General features: G+C 44.6%; 1 protein-coding gene across 1 annotated transcript; it reads left to right on the top strand.

Moving 5' to 3' along the window:
• Positions 1-15,621: 15,621 nt before the first annotated feature.
• CRHBP (corticotropin releasing hormone binding protein) lies at positions 15,622-25,099 on the top strand. Its single transcript, XM_067315916.1, has 7 exons — positions 15,622-15,702; positions 16,148-16,241; positions 16,965-17,122; positions 19,295-19,505; positions 20,881-21,029; positions 22,786-22,903; positions 24,393-25,099. Exons 1-7 carry the CDS (start codon positions 15,622-15,624, stop codon positions 24,548-24,550), a joined length of 969 nt encoding a protein of 322 aa, XP_067172017.1. The 3' UTR covers positions 24,551-25,099.
• Positions 25,100-25,777: the final 678 nt, after the last annotated feature.

Consider the following 25,777-nt stretch of genomic DNA (forward strand, 5'->3'; position numbering starts at 1 on the left):
CTAAAGAAAGAGAGCATTTAGAAATGCTCAGTAAAATCAGTCTCCCGGCCACAACCGTAGTTGAAACATGCCTAGTTAGGTAGCACTCATCAGCATTTTGTGAATTCAAACCATCATCTGTCAAACTGTTACTGCTGTAAGATCCCTACAGATCAGATCAGCAGTTGGTGTAAGCTGGACCAAAGCCAGCTTACACTATTTGAGATCTGGCTTTTAATATTTTCAGTTTTTTGCTTCTGCCTCTGCAACATGCATTCATCAGTTTGGGGTGACAGATCATTTGAGAGGTGTCCTGTGTTAAGTCTTACAATATTTTAATATTGGTGTGAAGTAAAAGGAACATGAATGTTACTTGTATACATTCTGAATGGGAAAACTTGGAAAGAAACATAAAACTTGCAGTTTGTTTTTCAGTCCTTCTGCAACAAAACAATATTTTTGTAGATCCAAAAGAGCTGTTTGTTTTTTAATCAGCTCTGCTTATTCTAGGCCCCTTTTTAGACACTGCTCCATGTCTCCCCACACTCTCATATTTCAGATACAGTCACAACCGCCTCCTGCCCACCTGAGCAGACTGTACCATTTGCCATTGTTATGGGTTCATTTTCCCCACATCCCCCAGCTTTGATTGGGTTGTGTTTGCATTGCTGCATCCCAATAGTCCTTCATTCAGTATAAATTAATTTATTCATATGATAAATTATTCAAAACCAGAGGATTTAGTCAGCAAACTGCTCTGAGGGTTGATGGAAGAACTGGGTCTTTAGGGGAGATGCAAATGCCTTCTGTTTGCACTGTTCTGGCACCCTTAAGGGGAGGACTCTTAGAGGACAACTCGTGGGGGTTTTAATGACAGCATCTCAGGGTACAGCTTTATAATGTGAGTCATCTTATGTAACAATGATGTCATCTCATGCTGCTCCAACTCACTGCGCGGTCAAAACTATTGCTGGGTGCAGTGCAAAGGGAGCAGTGGGACCCCATGGCCAGGCATGGAGTAAGTGGGACAATCCTTCAGTGTTCACCTGCTCTTGGATTGAATGATGCATGCTTTCAGACCAAACCCTCAGGGGAAGGGCATCAGGGGATGGGGTACGTGGCTTTTTTCTCTCACAGAGGTCTCTCTTTGTTCATTGTTGTTTTGTTGGTAACTTCAAACTATAATAAAAGGCATCTGGATTAAGTGAAGATTTTCTGTTCATGTAAGAGAGGGGGAAAAAAGAACAAAAAATGCCCTCAATAAAGTCATGCCTTGCTAGGCAATATCTGAAGAATGCAGTTCACTTGTCTCTCCTCCCCAGCCTCCTGGGAATCTTTCAATAAAGACTATAAAATCTGTATGATATCATATGTCATTAAAATGATGTAATTTACTATAAGAAGGGGATTCTATAAGGTGTAATAAATATAACAAGAGGCAGACATCATCCCCAAAAAGAGGCCAGCACCTGATGAGGTAATCCTGGAACAAAAGGGACTTTGGGATGGTGGCAGAACCAGAATGTACTGCCTCTTTTTATAGTGTGTTTAACTCTACAATAACTGAATTATATAGGATTCATGAAAGATCTTACAGGGGACACTACAAAAAAATATTAAAGTAAAACTGATAATAGTTGCACAGCTTTTTGCTGTGATGTCATGAACCTTAATATCATTGCAATTGTGGGACCAAGATGACAGAAGAATCAGCCAGAAAAAGCAAGACTACTTTTAGGATCCCCTACAGGTCCTGCAGACTGCTTCTGGTCTCTCAGCCTTTCCCCTTCTTATACAGGGAAGGGAGAGGAAACCAGTCTAAAGCTTTAGCCCAAAGCTAAAAGGGAAACATTTTCCCAATAAGGACCAGTTTATCCATTAAAACTTTCGAGCAAGAGACTTTTTGGAAACAAGCTCTAGAAAGCTCATAAATCTGCTGCTGTTCCCTGAGGAGACACTGGCCAGGCAACAGCCCGTGTGCTGAACAGAGCTGTGCTAAGTCCCAGCTGGCGGTAGTGCAACACTGGGTTTGGGCAGGGAGAGCGGCTGCCGTGGCGGAGAGGGCCAGTGGAGGCATCTCATCAGCTGAATTTACTAGGGACTCATTGCAGCCTAATTCCTGTGCGGAAGGGGCTTACTTGCACATGAGCTATGTGTGATTCAGAGGAGAATGACTCAAATGATCTTTATTCCAACAAAAGTTTTATAAAACCTCACAAATCACTGTTTTTTTGGCTTGGCTGGTTAGGTTTTTCTTGTTGCCATTTTAACTACAAAGACAATTGTTAAACTCTTACCAGCTGTAAAGAAGAATGTTTTTTACACAAAGACTGGATCCCCAGCAGAAAGGCAAGAAAATGTTCCAAAGCACATTCAAGGGCTAGAAAACAAAAAGCCCTTGCACAGTTTGGTGTCCTGGGGGAAAGGGACTTGCCATCCTAATCCTGGGCTAGCCGTGGGCTAACTCACTGCACTGGTATGGATTTACCTTAGCTGCCATTCGTCTCCTACAAGAGCCAACTGGTGCTGCATTAATAGGCACCACTTCTAGGGAAGTTACCTGAAATCTTTCTGTTCTGCGGAAGATCACCTGAACTTTTTGAATTGCCTCAGAACTTTTTTCTGTAAGCAGAACTCAGGAAAGAGAACTGCATGGCAGCTGTTCACACCGGCTACGCAAGATGGTGTGTGCATGGCCAGCTGATCCGTCGCTACAGCTATTGTGCTGCAGATGTGAGCATTTTGCTTTTAGCTTCCCTCAAAAGGAAAAACTCTTGATTTAGAAACAAAGGTGTTACTGTTTTCTCATTATTTACTGATGTTTTTCTTGCTGACTTCAAGTTTGCGTGAAGTTCATGAATCTAGGAACCACTTTAAAGTTTTAATGAAGAGGAAGCTTGCTGCATGGCTTTGTCCAGAGTCCCTCAGCTTTTGGAAAGGGGTGTAATTACAAACATTTTTTCATTTGTCTTATCAGACTGTCTGAAAAATCAATAGAAAAGTGAACACCACTGTATGACCTAATATTTTCAAGTTGCATTTGAAGACCAATAAAAATGCAGTGATGCCAGACAAGATCTTTTCTAGCTATTGTGAAGTTGTTTTGCCTGACATCTGAAAAGCAGATTTTGAGAAGATAAATGATATTATCTTGAAAGCTTCAGCCTTTGCCATTTGCTTTTATTTCAGTTCAAAGGAAACTGTAAGTGTCAGTGAAACTGGATACATGAAGCTTGATGCACTATCCGTAAATAAATTTATAACCTTTTCAGATTTGGTGTTCAACTACAGACCTCAAAGAGGCGTATGAGACCACTGTGATGATGAGTGCTTTGAAATGAAGCAGTCCCTCCAAGTCCTGACTTAGCAGCCCAGTTGACTGAAAGGCGCCACATTTTTGGCTCTGCAGCAGCGTAGGGGGTGTCAAGGTGTGCAAGGGCAAATGGGATAGTCATCATCCTACAAGAGCAGCTCCTGCTGGTAAGGGTGAGAAACCTGATGCTGACTGGGGCTGGAGGAAGAGAGAGAGCAGAGATACTAGTTTTTCCAGAAGAGCACTAGCAGATCTTTTTCTTTACATAGCTGATATTTTGAGCAGTCAGAAGTTTCATTAATTGCTTTCCACCAAATGTCATTAAAGAAAGAATTGAAAGTTATTGCCTATGACTATTTATGGTTACAGATAGGAATCTGGTGTTGTACTTGAAGGGGCACCTTGAACACATGGAGTTATCTGCATTTATCTTCACGCAGCAGCAAAGGAAAACCAGGATCTCCAAAGCCCTTCACAACTATTGGGCACATGCAGACCAGTGCATGCAGTGAGGCTGACACAGGCCAGAGTTCATCAGTCTGGCACAGCAGTAGAGCAGTTTCACATGCCTAGTCTAGCACATGCACACTTATTTGCTCTGGGAAATCTGGAAGGGAAAATCCCAGAGGTTATCATTTTGTAACTTCTCACCCTTGGCATCCCCACACATAGGCATGCAAACTCCTGGGGCTGTCCGTACCGCGCCTGCTCTTTTCAAACCAGCACACCTTTCATTTTTCAAAGTAGGTATTTCCTTCTGAGGAAAAGGCTCCAGGGTCTCCCTCAGCATAGTCTGCTTGCCAAGCCCTGCCCCTGTTGCATGGTACACAGCAGTGTGGAGGTGCATATGGTCTATATGGGATGGACTGTACTGTCTCATAAGCCAGTGCATGTACCTCAATGAAGCATGACTTCATGGCATCCTAAGCTGATAGGGAATTAATGCTCTGGTAGGCAGACCAGAATAAGGATGGGAATAGCTTTTCTGTAGTGGTGCAGATTAGCCCAGATCAGTTGTCTGTACAGTTTAGAGCCCCTGTCCAGGACAAGTGTTGCAGACTCTGTGCTGCAGCATAAAGCAGAGAGTGGCCAGGAGGGAAATGCTCTTGGACACAGCCCAGAGCCCATAGTCCCAGCTCAGCACCACAAAGAAAGCATTCAGCTCCTCTCAGATTTCAACCCCCAGAAAGTTGGCTAAAAGGTCAATCACAAAACTTGCCTCTGAAATCAGATTAATCTATATAAAGGTTTTTGACTGGCAGGAGGATTTGTTAGATTGCAATGTGACGTCACATGCATGTCTAACAAGGGTTTTGATTCACAAGCCAGCAATTAATAAATGTGTCTTTGGGGATAATTAAGTCTGTTGAATGGCACTGTATTATTTGAAGGAAAAAAGGGTCACATTTTCAGTTTTATCTTTCCTCTGCCATACGATACTGCACGAGAGATAATGTTTTGTTTATGAGGTAGTAATCTATTTTCTAAGCTAGCTCCATCCATGTCTTTTCCTCAGAGCTGGGGTATGTCAGTTTACATGCCCTGGTAGCCATCCAGAGAGAGCAGATGAATGAACCTCACCAGATACATTAAAAAAAAAAAAAAAAAAAAAAAAAAAAAAAGGAAGAAAAAAAAAGTGTGTCTTTTTAAAGACCAAATCTCAGCCACCTGCAATCAGTTGTGTAAGAGGAGCAACTCCCAAGGAAGAAAACTGCAGCTGCATCCACTTATTTTGCCCTAGCAAGTAGATTCTCAGCTGATATAAAACAACAGAGCCTATTGCACTTAGTGGCATAATTTTACAACAGCTGAGGATGTGCTTGAGACTTTAAATTAGCCTTCAATGAAAAGTTGTGTTTCTCTTTAGCTGGTTGGCTAAATAAGGATATGTCTGTAAAATTGCAAATGCTGCAACAAGGCAGCTGGGAGGAAGACAGAAGGAGCTGTTGCTCAGAGCACAGGTACTTTAGGGGGAAAGACAAGCAGTAGGGATCTTGTGAGAAGTTGGTGAAAATAATTCTGACTTTATAATAATATGCTGGCTTTAAAAGACAAGCTCTCCCCTCAGGTGCTGATTAAGTTTGTGGGCTGCATATCAGATTGTCATAGTGTAACTCTCAAATACCTGTCTATGGTGTTTGCATTTGATCTCTGTGGGTTATAATGACTGTACATTCAGAGCAGTTGCACAAACTCAGAAACACACTGTGTGGAAATGCAGAAAAGGCTATGGCAGGAAAAATGTGGGAGAACATGCCACCAAGAGCAGAAGAGCAACTGAAGCACCTGGAGTACTAGAGAAGGCTATGCCTGGGGAGCTGAAAAAAGGCAGGAACCTCAGAAAGCTGAAGAAAGAGGGATTTTTTTTTTTTTCATGGCTCCAACTAGGGACACAGCATGGCAGCAGTGAGTAGGGCTCTGTAGCTGATGTGCAGGAGATGCAGAGATGGAGAGCTCTGTCCCATTAAGCCATTAGTAGCTTGGCTAGGTGAACCAAAACTTTTTGCCCTTGTGTCAATGGCCTAATTCTGCAGTTGTTGTTCAGGGAAAACTTTTACCATTGTCAGTGCCACAGGAGTAAGATGAAGTGAAGGCAAACCATCAGTCTTTAAAAGCAGAGTAATATTTTTGTTTGAAATGAAAAACATGTTGGCAGACCAGAGGTGAAAGATGGTCTGTGGAAATTTTTATCAAAAGTGAATCTGTTTTTAGATTCCAGGAGGCTGAAAAATGCTGACTAGGTGGTCTCAGTCCTTCAACCTTTGATTTTTACATCAATACTAAATATTCCAGTCTTTTCATCCAAAAGTGTTTGGAGTCTAACTGATCAAAGTGTTTGGCACTGCATCCTATATGGTACTAGATAGGACAGCTAGAGAGGAATCGCATGCAAGAATAAAAGACTAAGCGGTAGGGGCAGTTGAGAGGATAAATGTAACATTATGCTGGGTATGCTTAGCATCTCTTACTTTACACATTGACTAGTTGAACTGTGTTATCCCCCACAGCATTTTGGAAATGGGCCCATTACTGTAATACATAATGCTATTGGAGAGGATTGTGTTGAATCACAGTTCTTTCCCTGGATGAGAAAGACTTAATCAAGGAGATAGTCACTTCAGCTGAGAATTCCTATTCTTGAATAGGCAAACTATCTTACGATACCACTTTTTGAAGTGGGGGCCAGGCAGGCTGTGGGAGATTAAGTTTTCTTCCTAGTGACCCAAATCTAACAAATTTTGGAACATGACATGTATAAATATTGAGATTTTTTAAACTCATTTGAAAATTATATTTTGAGTAATGAAGTGACCCCCACACTGGAAGTAAAATGACAAATGTTCTTGTAACTTGAGAGTTGAACAGCAAATGTGGGGAGAGCAGCAGGGGCAGAGTCACCGAGGGAACGCTGGGAGCTGTGCGGTGAGAAGGTGGAGGAAGAGGGTGCTGCAGCCTGTGTTTCCCGCAGATCTGGCAGGATGGGCAAATGGCGAAATGTGGGGCATGAGGGGTACACCTCTGAGCAAGGTGCTACTGTAATAGTTGTGTCATGTTTTGGAAAGCAGACTGCTTCTCTGCAAGGGCACTGTGCCTGCAAGAGGCTCTTGGGAGACTGCTCAGGGTAGCTGCAGCATTAGGCAAAGGCTGATACAGCCCTTCTGATCTGTTGGGATGTAAACATGGAGCAGAGGTGGCATCTACCAGACTCCTTACCTCTGAGCCAGCCTGTGGCAGGCTTCTCTGGTGTCTGTATTTTCCTGCACTGGACCTTGTGAAGGGGAGATCTTGGGCAGGGAGTCCAAACCAGGCAGCCCCTCTTCCCACCCCCCCCAAAAAAGCTTGGCAAGCAGAGAGGGGGCACATGTCACATGCCTCCTGATGGCATCCAGTCGCCCCCATCTGGCACATCTGGTTCCTGGAAGAAAACTTTTCTGTACTCCCACTTCTTAGTCCTGACTGCTTTGTGTAGACTCTGGGCTGAGTCACAGGCAGAACTGGTAGTGATTATCGCCCTCAGGGTAGTCTCAGTGTCTGAATATAATGTTTGCTTGATTATTTGTAACCTGCTAAACTGCAGGCTTCACAGTCCTTGCTTTTATTCAGTGCCATAAAAGTGTTAATGCAACACTTATCATCAAGCCTGCATGATGCTGATAGTCTTTCAGTTCATAAATCACATGCGTTTGTCATTTCTTTAAACCACTCCACATGACAAATCATGCATCTCTTGTGTCAAACTGTCCAGAGTTAACAAGCTATGCTTACTTCACCTTACCAAAAGTTCAGCTCTACTTAAAGCCAATTTAGACACACAGGAAAAAGTAATAGAAGTGTCATTACAGAGAGACATATGGCAAGGCTCAAAGAGGTAGTGGATTTTACTATGCTAGCTCCCAGAGCTGGGACAGACAGATAGTGGCAAAAGTCAATGACAGAAATGCCCACTGATCTCCAGGGGAGGAGTCTTGGGTATGTTAGGTTATGTACTGTTAGGAAACCTCTACCACACTGCAGTGTAAGAGTAAAGGGAGGAAGTATAAAAGGTGATCTTGAACTCTGCATTTTGTTGCTGGGAATGCTTTCCTTTAGCTGCTAATGCAACTGTAATTAGGTTTTTTATGAGAGGAATATATCAAAACAGCAATAGGGCCAATTCAGTTACTTTTTAGTCACTGAACTGTACCTTTCCTACTGTATGTTCATAGCCTAGCTGCTTAAATTACCTTTGCGCTTGTTATACTGATACATTTTGCAGAATGGATAGTTGTCTATTGATGACTACCATGGCAATAATCAAACTCATTTCTCATATGCCATTAAACAGTCCCTAAATGTAGTCATGATCATGGCCACCATCATGGTCCCAAGGGATTTGGCAGTCACAGTTTGGGCCCTTCAGACAACAGAGGATTTGGAGGTGCTAGTAAACTCTGTTTTCTGGCTCTGTGCTAGTTTGCCTTCTGGCTAGGTCCCAGGCAGGGCAGCAATGCATAGCAGTGGGATAAGGTGGTGAGTGCATGTGCTGGATATGCAGAGGGGTTTTGCACCAGGTACCTTGATAATTAATTTACTCTTATGAGCAAAGACAGCACTAAGTGTGGCACAATCTGCTAATGGAAAGAGCAGTGATGTTCAGTGGTGGGATGCGGCTCCCCGCACTGTGTGCGTGTCCCTACTGTGGAAGGTGGTAACTGCTGAAACTACGGTGGGAAGGACAACTCTGCATAATGGCTCTTAAAACTGCCCCAGTGGGACTAAGGGAGGACTTCTGTGGGCACATCCAACTGCGATATACTCTCCTTATAGGGAGAAAGGCTTGTCATCACATATGGCAGAGGCAAATGTAAAACTCCTTACATGCAGAAAAAGCTATGAAGAAACATGTAGCTATTTCAAATGCTTAGTGTCAGAACTGTGGTGATTAGTAGTATATAGCAGGGACTTCTATTTGTGCCATTCAAACCCCTTTGTTAATAAAGAGTTTTTATTAAACCCTTTGATTCTTTTAAAAATACTTTGTATCCTTCAGTATCATCATACAGGTATAGACTCTTCATATGTTAAAACTTGGTTTCATGCAGCCATTTGAAAGCATTCCCTGAAGGGGAAAGTAGAGGTAATACCTGGGAATTGGAAGTGGGTAATCCCAGACCAAGTGGGGTGACAGGCCCAATACTGATGCTCAAGGAGAGCACTGGTTTGGGATTTCTCTTTTCAGGGAGTGGCACACAACTAGGGAAGCTGCTAACTGGCTGTGAAGTAGGGGATGGGCTCAGAGCAATGACAGAGCCTGCAGCCAAAAGGGCAGCCCACACTTCATGTTGGTGGGGCAAAGCATCTCACTCCACTTCTGGAGCACACTGTGCACTTACTGCTGGGTCTGCTTGCATCTTGCCACAACCCAGAAGAGATTAGAGGAAGAGGGGAGATGTTAATGAGAGGATGCTGAAGGTGAAGGGATGCTGGGAGATAGTTGAGCACAGGTGACCGATTGAACAAGAAGACCTGCTGTTGTGCCTTTAGCCCTGTAAAGGGCCAGCAGATCTCGGAGCAGCCTGAGCAGGAGAGTTGAACAGTCCTTTATAATTTCCTGGCTATGATTTTATAGGTAAGAGCCAGATCCCCAGGAGGAGGTGGACAAATGTTTGCTCCTGGTGGCTGCAGTGTTGGTGGGAAGGTAAGCAGCCTGTGCTGAGAGAAGGGTCCCTGCCCTGTCCCCTGAAGGCTGATAGCAGGCTAGCCCAGCCCTCACACATGAGGTCAGACCCACCATCCCCTGCAAGGTCTGTGGGGCCTGGGCTAGCTCCCCAGGGTGTAGACACAGGAGACCCCTGTTCCCAGCCTCATGGAGGTACAGGGAAACAGTTCTTATGAAGAAAATAAAAGGCCTGGATCTAAGAAGTGGTCCTAAGTTGTGGTAGGTCCTAAGAAGCGGTAGGAAATGGTTTCCTGCTGTATAAATTCAGCCCAAGAAATTGCACCAGAGTGCAGTAAAAATGTGACTTTTTCCCAGAGCCTGGACCAGGGTGCCTGTGTGAGTCCCAGACCTGCTAGGCCAGGGAGGGATGCCCCTAGGTGCTACCTGGCTGCATGACCCCACTCCTCCTCTTCCTCCTTCATGCCTAAAAATGAGAGGAAAGTAACACACTGAGGCTCAGGAGCTCGAGGCAATGGAGGCATGTGGGAATGTGAAAACTTTCACAGTTAGCCCTCTGGCTCAATGAAAGGGGGATTGATGTGAAGTATTCGGTAATGGCTTTTAAGTACTGAATATGGGTTTAGTAACCTCAGTGTTTTCTGTCGTGACTGATTGGATGAGGAGAATGGACCAGAAGCAGGAGCTCTGTATGCATTTGGGCTTCAGTTTCTCGCTCTCTCAGACAGTTTTTGACTCAAAGTCTAGTGTGAGTCTGTACTGAGCATGTGGTTTCCTAAAGACCTCTAGGGCTGTTATTTGGCATACAGCCTCACCTTTGGTTCCTTCTCCATGCTGGTATTTCAGAGCAATAATTGATAAATAGCATAAAATCTAGCAAGGACAGGACTGAATATTTAGCCTTAAATGCAGAATGTTGGACACTTCGGAGCCACTAGATTTTTTTCTTTCCTTTATCTGGGCTATCTAATCCCACTGTTCAGGGATAACATACTGAAGGAATCACAGCCAGTCAAATGCCATATATATAAATATATATGTATAATAAAATGCAAGTGATGTGTGGCAGTCCCCTCCCTGCAAAGACTAGGAACATGAACACTGGTGTGAGACCTGCTGCCACATGATAAACAGCAAGAGCTGGATAGTACTACATCACCCAGGCACCATGGGGGAATGAAAGAGCTAGTCCCTAAATTAATCTTGAGTTTCAGCAGGGTCAAGCATAAGGGAAATAAATGCAACTCAGTGCAACGTTTAGTAACACAATGAGAAGTTTAAAGTTTAGCCAGACATCTCACACTGTGCATCACCCTCTACCACATCTCTTCAGCCAGTGCTCTGAGCAGCAGTGAAAAATAAGTGCTAACAGCTGAGGGTAAAGTGCCCAAAGCAGAAGGAGGAATCCTCTTTGCTCTTGTTTTTTGGTGTTGTATCACTGCAGGCTTGCTACTGCTCATATCAGCTCATGAAGCTGCTGGGTGCAGAGGAGCAGAATGGGCCCTTGCAGGACACAGCAGTGATCTGGCACCAGGATTATTTCCTGTGGTGAGAGGAGCTGGGCTTTGCATGGGGGATGAGCGTCTATACAGGAATATTAACTCTTGTTTAAAGTCCTAGTGTTAGAGGGAGGGCTCAGTCTGCTCTGGCCACGTGTACCAGGAATCAGGCTGCAGCTGTGGAGGGAGAGGCTCTGGCAGGGAAGAAATGATGGGTTTAGGAGATGGCCCCAACCAGGATGGTCCAGCAGATGAGCTGTGCTGAAGATGGGATTTTGACTCTGAGTGGAGAGAATGGAGGTCAGGGCCTGCGATACGTTTGCGATGAAGCCAATGCTGAAATAAAATGGTCTTTCACAGGAATTGAAGCACAGCATGGTGGTGTTTTGGCGAGTTGGAGGCTCCAGGGACCCTTCTGGAGAATGGAGGTCCTGTTTGTTTTGTAGCACCCAGCCCTGGCAAGTCCCTAAGGAGAGTCTGTAGCTCAAGTGCTGCTCAGTAACAAATCCCAATACAAAGGACATACTCACAATTTTACTGTACTGACCGCCCTTGAGGGAAACGAAGCACACTTATCACCTGCATTATAGTGCAGAGCATCGCTTATTCTCCACGGGGGAGGCTAAATGGGGTTTGTTTCACTACTTGCTTTATTCAGCTGTATTTTCTCCACCTCTCACCACAGCTGGGATCTCTTCTCTGAAATAATAGTTGACAAGACACCTAAAAGCTCTGAGCACAACACAGAGAATTTCCACCATGGGGCAGGCGGATTCTCCCAAGCATGCAACTGAAAGGCATTTAAAAATACTAACAACCCACCCACAAATCACTGCTGTAACAACCTGAAGCTCTGCAATGGCTAAGGTCCCCCAACAGCACCTCTGAGTCACGTCAGAGTGGCGCAGCATTGTGGGGTCGGCGATACTCGCACTCAGACTGGCAGCTTGCTGGTGGGACTCCTTCCCATCGGTTATACCAGGGGAGGACCTTTTCCAGAAATGAATTATGGCCACAGTGTTTGCCAGCAAAGCCAAGGAGTTAATATGAAAGAAACTGGATTATTTAGCCCATAGCAGGGTCAGACTGGAAATGTGTTTTACAATGTTATGTAATTTGATGTTAACAAAAAATTGTCCTGTGAAGTGTTATCACAACTCAACCTAATGAAAGAAAAATGACACCCTCTCCATTTGCCCAAGGGTTCATATCACATTTAAGGTGCTTTTCACTTCCAAGATGTTGTAGGAACATTTTGAACTCTGTTTGAAACGTTGATTTTTCTTTGTTTGTTAGTCATAATCACATTTCTTCAAGAGTTCAGTCTCTGCCAATGGTCTTAAACAAAAACAGAGCTAGAGCAAGGGTCTATGCAAGCAATCTCAGATGGGAAAGGGGACTTGTGATACCCTGTGAGGAAGAAATGGTGCTAAGTGAGGAGGTGGAGTCCCTTATCCTCTTGCTCGCCAACACCTGGCTTGTAGGACTGGAAGGTGAATCTGCCTCTTCTCTGTGAGAGCTGTCCCATCAAAAGGTGAGCACAAAACTCCCCTGTCCTCTTGCACTCTCTTTTGAGTAGGGTCTGGAGGGAATAAAGGGCAGAGCCAGGCCATGGGTGCAGGCTGGCAGCCTGAACCGCATCTCTCTCCATGTCACTCTTTGCCTCTCCATCCCAAATATGTGCTGTTCTGGAGGTGTTGCAGCTGCACAAAGGAAATGATTAAAGTTTAGGGGGTTGAGGGAACTGGGAACTACTTCAGGTACTGAAAAGCTTTGCTATAGCCCTAAGTGAAGGGCTTTGCTATGAGGATGGGCAGGATGTTATCACGCTTCGTCAGCTCTGACTTAGTGTGGAGCTAAAGCGCGATGTAGAAACTGATGCAGAGTAGACAACAGATTGCACTAGCACCTCTGTTAAAAACAAGCTCCATGTCAACAGCAGCAGGAGTCTGAGTTAGCTTTTGTGATATTATAAAGAATATCTTTAACACTTGAAAACCAAACTCCTGCAGGTGCTGCACAAGAAATGCAAACCACTCGTAGGTGCCATGTGACTAAGGAATTGCAACAGATGTGGAGGTGGACCCTAGGCCTCTAGAGAAGTGCAGTCCCTGTACATCACCTGCCTGGAGCTTGCTGTCTTCCAGCCAGCCCCAAGGGTTACCTGCTAGTCCGGGCACCCCCCTACTAATGCCACGTTAGCCCAACTCTGAGCTATTTATGGGCAAGGGCTTAAAATATGCTGACATTGCTGTCAGTACACTTTTTTTCTGAGCAGATCACCTCACAGCTGGTTCAATGGACAATCATATTGGGCAAATGGTTTAGATGCAGTGTCATTTGTCCTCCACTCCTTTCTACAGCTGAATTTAACCAAATCTTCAATAACTGGTGAAATTCTCAACTAATAAAACATTCTTTCTCCTCCGTGCTGAAGACATTCAAGGATTCAAGGGATGAGGGCTAGGCTGGTGGCTGGCAGGGTAACTGGGACACTCCTAGCCAAAACTGGGCCTAGGCTCTGCAAAGCCCCTTGAGGAGGGGAGGAAAGGGAAGGGGGGTCGGGGCTGTTACTGGGGATGAAGCAGAGCTTCAGGTGCTACTTCCAGGTGCTTCAGTCAAAACTGACTTTTTGGGGAACTGCTCTCATGAACAAGTAAAGAGCTGTCTGTTATGCTGTAATCCTGGCTTTCTGCATCCCTTCAGAAAGTGGACGTGTGATAAGAGAACAAATGACGCTGGATTCTCCTGCAGCCCCTGAATGGAGGCCTGCTCTGGTCCCTTGGGGTCCTGATGGTCCCAGGTGCTCCTCTTACCACCTGTAGCAACCCTCCCATTGTCTGATAATGTAAGCAGGGGCTGAACCCTGCAGTTTTCCAAGAAACCTTGTAATTCCTAAAGAATTGTGATGAATTCTGGATTCTGAATTTCATTGGTGCTTCTGATAATCCCTGCCTAAAATCACCTTATTTAAACATTGCAAGGCAAGTACATGAAGACAAATTAATCCAGTCTTGGTTCATCCAACAGTTAACTACTCAGTCCCCCAAAGCAGTTTTAACAACGTTTAAAAGCAACTTGATGTCAAAGCTCAAAAATAACATGCGAGTTTTCTGTTTCCTTAATATTCTTTATGCTCTTGAAAACCACATGGATATGGCAAAAGCGCAGAAGTGCCATACAGGAGCATGGAAATATTATAGTTCACATTAAAGTAATAATAAAGCTGGATCTACAGATTTCTTGTTAGACCAACAAGTAGTAAAAAAAAAGAGTTTCAGGATTGAAGGTTCATCCGGGGTCAGGCTGGGGGAAAACCAGAATGAGCCATAAAACTAGTATCTCTGCTGAGTTAATGATTTTTAGAACTCCAAGGAGTTATGAATTTTAATCCCCAAGCTCACTTTTGCAGGTATTCTGCAGGTCTACCCTGAGGATCAGGGCTGAGAAATTGGAGCAGTAGTAGCTGTTCTGTGGGAAATATTCCCCTGGGAACCCCGTTTTTGTGATTTCGCTATGAAAGCCGTGTCTGGCACGGAGACCTGTCTGGTTTTGCTTATGTGCCTAGATGGTCTCAGCTGCTGGTGCAGCGCCAGGAGGGCTGGAGCGTCCCTGACCCTTGCGGGGCAGCAAGTGTGGGCGCAATGGGGCCAGCGCCTGAGAGTGCCTGGCCAGGGCTGGGGTGCTCCACGGTCCGCACTCCGCTCCGAGCGCAGCCGGGCAGCCTGGGATGCGGCCTGGAAGTGCTGTGGGAAGTGCCTGGCCTGGGCTCTGCTGAGGGCACCTCGTGCTTAACCTGGGGGAGCCTCGGCGCTGCTGTCCCACTGCTGCAGCAGGGACAGGCCAGCGGCGCCCGTCCTGCCCCAAAGGACCCTTCCTCTCCCCTGCACCCGTGAGAGCTAAGAGCTGGGGCAGCTCCTGTGACGGGCTGGGAGGGAGGGTGGCTGGGGGGGCGGGCGGTTCTTCTGGGCCTTTCCCCACCTCACCCTGGCACCAACCTGCTTTTTCTTCGCCCGAGCTGGCCCCGAGTGAGGAGCCCCGTAGCCCCGTGGGGAGAGCAGGGGAAAACGGGCAGGTTCACGGCTTAGGGCTCCTGTTGCACTTGGGGCAAGGGCTGGTGCCCGGCGGGGGGCCCGGGAGCGCCTCGTTGGCATCAGGGCTCCACAGTGGTGCGGGCACTGCTTCGTGCCGAGAGGGAGCCGGGGAGCACCTCCGCGGCCCTTGCTCCTTGCGGATCTGAGATGCCCTCGGTGTGCCCCGACACTGCGTGTGCGGGGAGGGGGTGCCTTGTTTCTTCCTTTGCCTTTGAGTAACTGGAAATGCATGTGATTTGCCAGTGTCCCAGGTGCGCACAGACGGACAGCTTCTCCTGAGAGCATTTTTAGCTTTGCCAGACAGGTAAGTAGAGAAGACATCTGTCAGTGAGGAGAGCGCAGCTGGCTTGGAAATTTGTGGCTGTGATTTGGACCCTCGTCATACCCACATACTGTGTCACTGAGAGAGGAATTCAGTTACCATGGGTTACCCTATCAGTACAGGGACCAAGTGCCTCCCCTCCCAAATGCTCTATAAAAAGAGTCTGTCAAAGATACCCCACTGGCTGCTGCCTGTCTGCACAGGCTGGGAGAAACGTGGCCCTGGGAGAGAGGGAGGGACGCGAGAGAAGTGCCAGCATGCCTTCTGCTTTCCAGTTTCAGTGCCACTTCGTTCTCATCTTCCTGGCAGCCCTGAGGGGGGAAACCAGATACCTAGAGGTGAGCAATGTGCCATGCTGCGCTCGTCCTGCTTTCCCTCAACTTGCATTTCCAGCTTTAGAGCATCCTGCTTTTCATCTCTCCCTCCCTATTCCCACTCACCCCTGCATTAAATCTGCACCTAACTGCAAGAGTAATGTTAATGCAACAGTTGTTTCCCCCCTCCCCATTTCTCTTATCTTCCCTTTTCTCAAACTTGCATTTTTGCTAAGGAGTTAAGAGACTCTCTGTCTGCTGGACTTTGGGCTCATCTCTTTCATGCCAGGTTTGTTCCTCTCTCAGGCAGGTTGCCTTAGACCTTGGCAGATTTCTGACAAAGCTCTTCCACAGCTACACTATTTTTGGAGGAGGGATTTAATCTGCTGGTGCCAATTCTAGGGAGGTGCAGAGAGGGGGCCGCATTTCATTTTGTCCCAGCCTCTTCTTGACCTGTTTCCTTCGTCAGGTGAGGGATGCTGGCGAAGATGAACCTTTTCTACTCCTCAGCGAAGATCTGAAGCGAGAGCTGTCTGCAGGGCAGATCTACCGGCGGTCGCTCAGTGAGTTTCTTTAGTTCTCTGCTGGGGACTCCTGACATGGGGGAGAGCCCTGAGGAGAGCTCGGGGAGAGGAAGGGGGGCTACTTGGGAGTGAGGGGGCTGCAGGTACTTTTTGAGAGGGGTGGAAGAGAAGGAAAAATGTTTAAAACCTCAGAAAACTGTGGTTAAGGCAGAGAGATGGAAATGGGGCTCTGAAGGAAGAAGAGGCGAGCTCAGAGCTGGGGTCCTGATAGGCAGCAGTAGGATGGGGGTCACCAGCCTACGTCCTTAGGATGGAGGTGACCTTCAGGGTAGGGCTGTGAGCTCCACAGGAAGGGACGGGTGGGAAGGCTGTGACTAGAGAGAAATTTGAAGGAACTGAGTGTTTGTACACTTGCACGCACACACACACACACACACACACACACACACAGTTTTCAATTCAGAGATGCTTCAGCATGTCAGTGCCTCTCTCTCTCTCTCTCTCTCTCTCTCTCTCTCTCTCTCTCTCTCTCATCACACACACTTGTGCATGCACATGCCGAGTTGCTGTCATCTCCTCAGCGCTCATCGTTCCTTCAGCGGAGCCTTCCTGGCCCCCTTCCCCCCATCCTCAGCGGAGGGTCTTTCCCGCTCCCTCCCTTTCCCTTCCCCTCGCCACTGGCAGCCGGCGCCGTGGGAGCTGGCACTCGGTCTCCCCCCCTGGAGGAGGGCTGAGGCACGTCCCCGGGCTCCGCTTCTGTAGGATGCATTGATATGCTGAGCATAGAGGGGCAGTTCACCTTCACTGCGGAGCAGCCCCAGCTGCACTGTGCCACCTTCTTCATCGGGGACCCCGAGGAGCTCATCACCATAGACTATGACTTTGTCAACATTGACTGCCAAGGAGGAGATTTCCTGAAGGTAAGCTGGCAAGTCCTGCTGCTCTTCCCCTCCTCTCCTCTAATTCTTCAAGCGTGAGGTTATGTGCAGAAGGGGTAGGTGAATGTGTGCGCACACGAGTGTGTGTGTGTGTGTAGAGTAGGATTTTACAAAGCAGCCGCCTGTGGGATGTCTGTCCCTCCTCCCCCCCAGGCCCTTGGGAACACCCCATCCCTGTAAGGCACAATCTGGTGCAGGCTGAGACTCCATCTCCCAGCCACAGCACAGTCTCTCCTGAACTTTTCCAGGAATTTTATTTTCCCAGACCGAAGAGCACACCTCTATTGAGTTCCCATATCTGGGGGATAGTTTGAAAAGAAAAGTTTGGCCAATACAAGCTAACCCTCTCAGCCTAATTAGGAGGGCTTTGTTATTGCTTTTGTAATGCCATGAATCATATGAACCCTGAAGATAATGACACAGCTCTCTAAACTGCTATTTCTGCTCCAGGATCTCCACTCTATGGTCATTAGCATTTGTTTATTGAGTGGATTGTTTCGGTCTTTCTTTTAAATGGCCCTATTAGAGCTTTTCAGGACATCCACTCTGAACAGAACGAATTTCATGACTCAGAGCCATTTATATTCCAGCACCAACAAACTTTATCAAAGCATTTTGCTGGCAGAGAGAAATGTTGCCCAAGATCTGAACTCAGTTCAGGAGACAAGGGGAGGCTCGAAGGTACCTGCTCCCTCCCCTCACCTTGAGCTCTGTCCATTGCACTGTGGCAGCTGTACCCAGCTCAGACCCCATCCTGCCTGCCAGCATGCCGAGCTCTGAGGAGGAGGAGTAAGGAAAGTTGCTCTTCAACCCCTCATCTCCCCCTTGGAGAGATGTGGCCCCCCCTGCTTGTTTTCCCTTGGGGAATCCTGTTTCTCCATCCTTTACACCTGACCAGGATCTCTTCAAATGCCAAGTTGCTATACCTAAGGGCTAGGTTGAGGAGGCTGATTTCAGCCTCTTGTGGGTCCAGGTTTTTGTACCTAGACTTACGGCCATTTGTAAAGGCTAGAAAAATGCCAAGAGATCTTTGATGACACTTTACAGAGTTGTTCTCCCTTTGTTTATGGGGACCCTCAGTTTCTTTATTATGCTATTGAATTTATAAAGACAGCTTTTCCCTGATGTGACTTGAGCACCCACATCTCATTACTTTAGAAAATTTGCAGTTCTAGAAAACCTGGAGATGGATCCTGCAGCTCTTCCATAAGAAGGTCCCATGCATATTCACATTAGGATTACTCACCTAAGCAGTGGCAGAATCTGGTCCTTAGACATTCAAAGTATCAGCAAAGAACAACTGAAGCGTAGAAGGGATTACTGAGTGAGAGCAGCTAGTGGGTAATCGAAACAGCAAGGAAGGTAACTGTTCAGCTACACTAGAGTTAATGCAAATTTCTAGTTCTGACATATTTCTGACACATTTCCCTGAACATGGTGAGGGCAAATTTTTTGCTATTTTTGTTGTGAAGGAACAATTTGTTGATGTTGCTCCTTAAGATCCAGTCAAGTAGGCAGCATTTGTTCTGCTTTCTAGTGGTTAGGGCGAGCTGAAAGAAAAGACGCAGAAGTGAGCAATACCTCCGTCAGTAATTCCTCCACAAAACTGCTATTCTTCCATGCTGAAGCACCAGTGCTCTGGAATGCCTCCAGGTCAGCTAGAGACAAGCTGTAAAGCATGTATGATGGAAAATTACAGGCCGTGTCAATGGAATTAATGCCTAGAGCTTGAGAGGGTGACCTACGTTTGATGTGGCTTCCAAATCAAGTTGTTTAAAAACTTGACTTAATAACAGTGGAATTACAATAGTAATAAACCCCAAAACTGATGCAAACATCATGATGGAACAAAAAGAGTTGCCTCCTTCTAAAATGTCACCAATGTTGTCACCTGAAGGAAGTAAAAAAGATATTAATATGTATACGCATCCATTTCCTGAATATTGACTGAAGTTGAGTAATTAGTAAAATGCCAGGAAATATAGAAGTACAAAGTATTTCATTTTAACTGGTGACTTTGAACAAGTCATCCGGTGTCAGAATAAAAAAGGTCTATGAAACGAGTAGGTTATCTCTGCAATACTTTATTTCTGTTCTAAACTAGCAGAATGATTAAAAAAAAAAGCTCTGGTTTATATTCTTGAACCTCTTTAGGTATTTGATGGCTGGATACTCAAAGGAGAGAAATTTCCTAGTTCCTTGGACCATCCTCTCCCCACTTCCCAAAGATATGTAGACTACTGTGAAAGCGGCAATATTCAGAGGAGCATCAGGTCATCACAGAATGTGGCCATGATCTTCTTCAGGATTCACCAGCCAGGCAATGGATTTACTGTCACTGTCAAGAAAAATGCCAATCTTTTCCGTAAGTCTCATTTTTATATTGTCAAATGGGCTTACATTTTGGGCAGAAATCAAAATGAATGTATCAGTTTGCATTGAATTCTCTCTCTGATACTATTTACACTGAAATAGTTCCAATAACTTGAGTGGATCCACATGCACCTGCATGGCTGAGGATTTGATCCAGGCTCAGTATACGTTGCAAAAAAAGAAAATTAATGAAGTATAAGACATAACTTAAGCAGAGCTTCTACATTTGGGAACCAAAGGTTGTCTGGTTCAAAGAAGTTCTATTCCAATCTAATATTGTCATGTCCAATCACATTTGGTCAGAACAAACAGTATTCATTTAGAGATTTTAATCTCAGCAATTTTTAGATCTGGATGAAAAAAGGAAAAAATATTTGAAAATGTTAAGCAGTACAAACAGTATTTCGAACAATTATGTGAAAAGTGCTATTTGATTACAAGGGTCTACTTGCAAGTTATCTCCCTAAGCCTCAGAGCTGGCAAGGTACACATGATGGTTACCTGCACAAATTTTATCAAGACAGGACAGGAGATCTGGCTTAAATATTTGACAGTTATTATTCAGGTGAGTATGGTTCATCTGCTTTGCCACACAAAGGCTGAAGATAACAGCCAGTCTGCCCTGCTCTTACTCTGAGTTGTTCAGACAAGCCTGGAAGTTGTGTCTCCATGCTGCTGTGGCTCTGCACCTGCAGACGCAATTATTTTGTGCAACTGCTGGATCTGGCTTGTGTCCATTCACCTCGGAGAGCAGGCAGAAGAAACTGCATGCCTCCATGTCTTCATGGAGACCCCCTTGGGTTGCTTCCCAGCTAGGCACATGCACAGGTGATAACCTACTGTCTTACCTGAACTGTTGAACTTGAACTTTAAGATAAAATCATCACTTGCCTGTTCTAGTTTCAATGGGATGTTTCTCAGGGTAAGGAACTGCTCAGTTAAGAGAAGTAGAATAAGACTCAGAGGTTTTTTGTTTTAGCGATGTCAGGCAATAGCAAGTCAAAACAGACATAAAACTAAATGAAAGCCCTGCATCCATATTTAGCCTCCTTCAAACTGGCACCTCCCACCCTGACCATGAGTCGTTGATGCATGGATTTGGGGTGGGAGCTCTCCTATTGACAGCTGCTCCTTCAGGTTCTGCCAGGCTTGATACTACATTGTACGCAATTGACAGGGAATTTCTAGAGAACAAATGCCATATAAGAAACACAGAAAATGCCATATGCATATTTTTTCAGCATTTGGTTATACATCTCAGTAATGAAATCATCTGTTCTTTGTGAGTACCAAATGTACATGACTTTGCTACATTCAGGCAACGATGACTGCACAAGTAACTCTTGTACCTTCTCCCCATGCCCCAGCTTGCAATGTCATCTCTCAGACTCCTTCTGGAAGATTTACCATGGTTATTCCTCATCAGCACAGAAACTGCAGCTTTTCTATAATTTACCCAGTGGTGATAAAAATATCTGATCTTATCCTGGGACATTTAAATGGCCTCTTTTTAAAGGTGAGTTTTTCTGTTCCATAACAAATTACTACCAAGTGCATTTTTCCTGGGACTGGAAGAGGGAAGCAGCGGGTGAAGCAGGGGTAGCCTCTGCTGTTGGCACCGGCTGTTAAGGCATGTGCGGTCCAGATCACGTGCGCAACTGCTGCGGGCTCTGGTTCCCCCACAGAGATCAGAGCTGGATTTGTCTCTGTTGCTATTGTCTCTGTAATGTCGCAGAGGCAATCAAATTATGCAAAGTACCATTAATGCATGTAAATATTGCTTGCCATAACAAAGGCTAAGAATCTCATTAGAAAGAAAGGAGCACTTTCCCAGAGAGTTGTCTGTCTGCATTTAAGCTAATGAAAGCAGCAACGGTTCTGAACAGACACCAATCAGATATTGAGGTCCTTAGTATGGTGAAAATACAAATGTGTTTACAACAGATCCCCTGCTCAGTGTGCCAAGCATCCTCTGCTCCATTTTTTCTGGCACACAGCACAGGGGCTGGAGTTTGGCTGCAGCATCTGAGTGCTTGCTGGTGGCCAGTGGCCACCGGGTAGGAGAGGACAAGAGCTGTTGCTGGCACCCTCTAACCAGGAGGTCTGAAAAAGTGTAAATTTCAAAATGTCCACAAGGATAGGAGCGGAATTTGGCCCTAAGACACCAGAGGAAAGAGAAAATAAAGTTTGTTTTTTTGCTGCCGATGCAATTGGTAGCCTAGGTCCTTCACTGGGATGAAACCAATTAGTAGTTACACCCTTGCCTTACATGCTATTTGCACAGAGACTCTGACTCTCCCTCATCAGAAAGAGGGAGATCCCCACTTTTATTAGGAAAAAAAAAAAGGCAAAACAAGGCAAAAGAAACATAAATCGAATTTAAAGTCTTTTGTATACAAGAAGAACCCATCTTCTTCCCTTATAAACTAGCTGAAAATAGTTGTAGACCCAATTCTGAACTCAAAGCCAGATGTCCTTGACCCTCCAGGAGCTCCATCTTTCCTCTTGATGTCTGTGAACGAGTGGCAACATGACTGATCAATCATTCAGGATGGCTAGATGTGTCCAAAATGTCTCCAAAGCTGGCCTTTGGCGGAAGGGGCAAATGAGTTGGCTTATTCAGCAGTGGGCAGACAAGAGACTATAACAGGAGAAGAGATAAAGAAATCAAACACCTAAGCAGCACCATACGGGTCACAGGCCAAAGGTGCTCAAGGGGTTTGCGTGAGATACTTTTGGCAAACAGTACTGACTTTCAGAAAAAAGGAGTGGTGGGTCTAATATTGAGTAAGCTATTGTTGTCAGGCAAAAATACTATTTTCGTTAATTCCTACTTCATCTAAACTCTGCTACAATAGTGAATTTTAGCAACCCTTATTGCTTAGGAATCTAAAAGTACAATACAGTGGAGCTTAAGTTACTGCCTGTCAGCTGAGTGTGGGCATACATTCAGTGCACGACTGTATTAATCTGATTACATGTCTAAGCCCTATGATCAGATTGCTTATCTGCACTGAAATCAATTGAATCAACACTTTAACTACCTAGCTGTAATTTTCAGAGCCCACTTAGGTCTTTCTTTGGAATCTCTAAAGAAAATTAACTTGCTAATGTCAAATTGAAGTATTATTACTTGGGATAAGAACAGCCTGATTTCTCACAGGTTTGAGCACAGAGGACTTCTAAGACCTGCTGTTGACTACAATCATGTCTAGAGAATTGTTACATTTTGAAGATATATAATAAATAAATTTTAATCTTTGTATTTTTAGAAACCTTCAGCAGGCTGCGCAGGAGTGGGAGATTTTGTAGAGCTGTTGGGAGGAACTGGCTTAGACCCTTCCAAGATGTTTCCACTAGCTGATCTCTGTCACTCCTTTCATGGGTCTGGTGAGAACTCCTTCTCCCACTTACATCTCTGCATGATAAAATAATTAACTAGAGGGAGTCCTGCAGAGCCCACCCAAATCTGGACTTCCTGCTAAATTTGTGAACTTCACGTGTAGCTGGTGAGAATGAAAGGTGTTCAGCCAGGGTGTTTGGTACAGCAAACCCATGAACACTTTCACTTGTCCTTGCAGTAATCATTACAACAAGGTTAAGCTATATATTTTTTTAAAACACTTGTCATATGACAGAAATGATTATTAGAGCCTCAACAGACAGATGACCCAGGAATAATAAATGAAGGCAGAGTGGTTACCTTTTTTGTTAAGGAGTTGTTCCCCACTTACACAGTGTTCCCAAAGCCATCTTTTCTGCTGCCGAAATAAAAAAACTCAGAGCTTGTATACCACAAAAAAACTCAGAGCTTTCACTCACTGCTTCAGACCTTGGGGGAGCTCTGAGTCTGTGTTTCACAGTCATGCCAGGTTGGTGATCTCTTTGTCAGCACAGAAACAAAAATTCACAATTTCTCTAATCTTTAATGTAGAAGAGTAAAAAGTGTAGCAGTGACGACACAGGTAGGCTTCTATAAAACATATGCATGTGTGGTTCATGGAGTATTTGACCTTGGAGTGTAAATGAGTATACTGGAGGGGTGACATTTCCTCAGGGTTAGAGAGCAGGAGCATTCTCCATTGTCTTTCATGGCACCACAGCCTAATGGTCCAGGCACTGTTCAAGGCTTTAACCAACAAGCACTGGTACTGAGCGTATGCTGAGCACCTCAATGAGATTAAAACATGCTTTCCTGCTGTGTAAAAGAGTGCTCTGGCCAGATGGAAGGGGAGATAACATCTTGCCAACTCATGCTCTCTGAATGACCCACAGGAATTCTCCTCAAATGGGCAAAGTGCTCAAGCAGCTCATCTAAAAGCAGTGGTTGGTGACATGCTTCATATGTTTGATTTTTCCTGTGTTGTGCACTGCCATTTGAGTTCGTCTTAGTAGGACTCTTAAATACCTTCACTTCTGCAAACCCCTTTACTGCTGCCACGCAAAACCACCCATCCTTCCAAAAGGAAACACTTCAAAATTGTTAATTTTTGATATGTCCATGGTAGGGTGCTGTTACCTTTAACTATCACTCACGAACAATAGCATACATCTCAAACCACAGACATCTACAGACCTCTATATCTTGTCTATCTATACATGCATGAAAATGGGGGCTCATGAGAAGAGTGAGTGATATTTGTTTGAGTAAAGGTTACGACATTCAATGAACTAGCCAAGCCATTATAAAGTAAAACTAAAAAATACAGAAAAAGATATTTATTCAGTGTTACCACCACTGGCCCATTATTACTACACACAAATACTTGCTTTGTTTTCCAGATTATATGTATTTGTGCCAACATTATATACAGTCTTTTCCCTCTCACTCATATAAATATATCTTTATATCTCTCATATATTTATTTTCCCTAACTAGCCCAAATGAAGATTGGCTGTGACAATACGGTGCTACGAATGGTCTCCAGTGGCAAACATGTCAATCGCGTGACATTTGAGTATTATCAACTTGATCTGCAAGAACTAGAAAACAGAAAGGAGAACAGCATTGAGGAATTCTGCTTTCCTAGTATCTGATAAGCCAAGCAACACATTTTCACACAGCTAATGAAAATAAAGTTCTGGTGGATTCAAAAAATGTACTTTTCTTTTAACCAACTGGTATTATCAAACCTTTCTACAGTACAAGCATTTTTTTTTCATACAAATCAATCATTCCCATGAGCAAACAGGAAAAAACAACCAATACATTAATCTTTGTTATTACCATAATATTTTTTCTGCAGTATTTGAGCTCATTTACTACATCCAAAATCAATAGCAAGAACAGAAGACTATGTTTCCAGTGTAACTATTATTAGGGAAACAGATACAAACCCTCTGTGTATCTAATCTGAGCATATACAAAACCCCCAATTAGTATAAACTTCATGCAGGAACTTTATCCTTTTGTATCAGGTGCAAACAAAAAAAATAAGATGGTGGAATGAACTTCCAGTTTTGTAACCAGAAATCCAACATTAGTGTGTGTAAAAGCTTCTCGTTTGTTTATGACTATAAATGTACTATTTATTTCTAATGATATGTTTTTAATAAAAATTTATAGCATGAAAACTTCCTTACACAAACCCAAACATGAATAAATACATTCAGAGAGTTGGCAAGATGTTATTATGTTGTGTTTTTCTGAAGAGCTCTTTTCACATTTTGGTTAAACTTCCTAAGTCTTGTGCAGTTTTCTGGAAATGATAATTTTGAACATATGTCACTGTAAAATTGTGGACTATTAAAGCAGCATTATGGGCAGAAATTTGGTTTGCCAATCTTGCATACATCTTCACATAGCATATGTTCCAGTTTAACACTTACTGGCACCTCTTCTGTTTAAAGATTTTGATCAGATGTCCTGCTAACCTGTGAAGCCAAGGATATACAGACACAGGTGGTTTTTTTTTCTGGTCCTTTGGTCACCCAGAAGAGGAATGCAAGCTTAGAGCTCGGAGAAGCACAGCGTATCAGAGCATCAGTGTTGTAGCCTAGCTCGGAAGCACGTGCACTGATCCATGTGTTTTCTGGGAGTGCTGTATAGCAAAAATGGGAGCAAACTGTTCTTCCTTTGATGTTGAGTTAGCAGTCAACAATGACAGATCCAGCTGCAAGCCTGAGATCCTCAGAGCCGAGTTCCAGCTGCTAAGCTCATATTCAGCCACCAAAAATCAAGTGGCTTGAGTATTCAGCAGCTCTGAAGTTTGTTTCCTCCAGCCAAAGTCGATAGAAACTCCTGAATGCTTCAGCTTCTCCTCC

This window comes from Apteryx mantelli, chromosome Z (assembly GCF_036417845.1).
Source record: "Apteryx mantelli isolate bAptMan1 chromosome Z, bAptMan1.hap1, whole genome shotgun sequence".
In the NCBI taxonomy this organism is placed as follows: Eukaryota; Metazoa; Chordata; class Aves; order Apterygiformes; family Apterygidae; genus Apteryx; species Apteryx mantelli.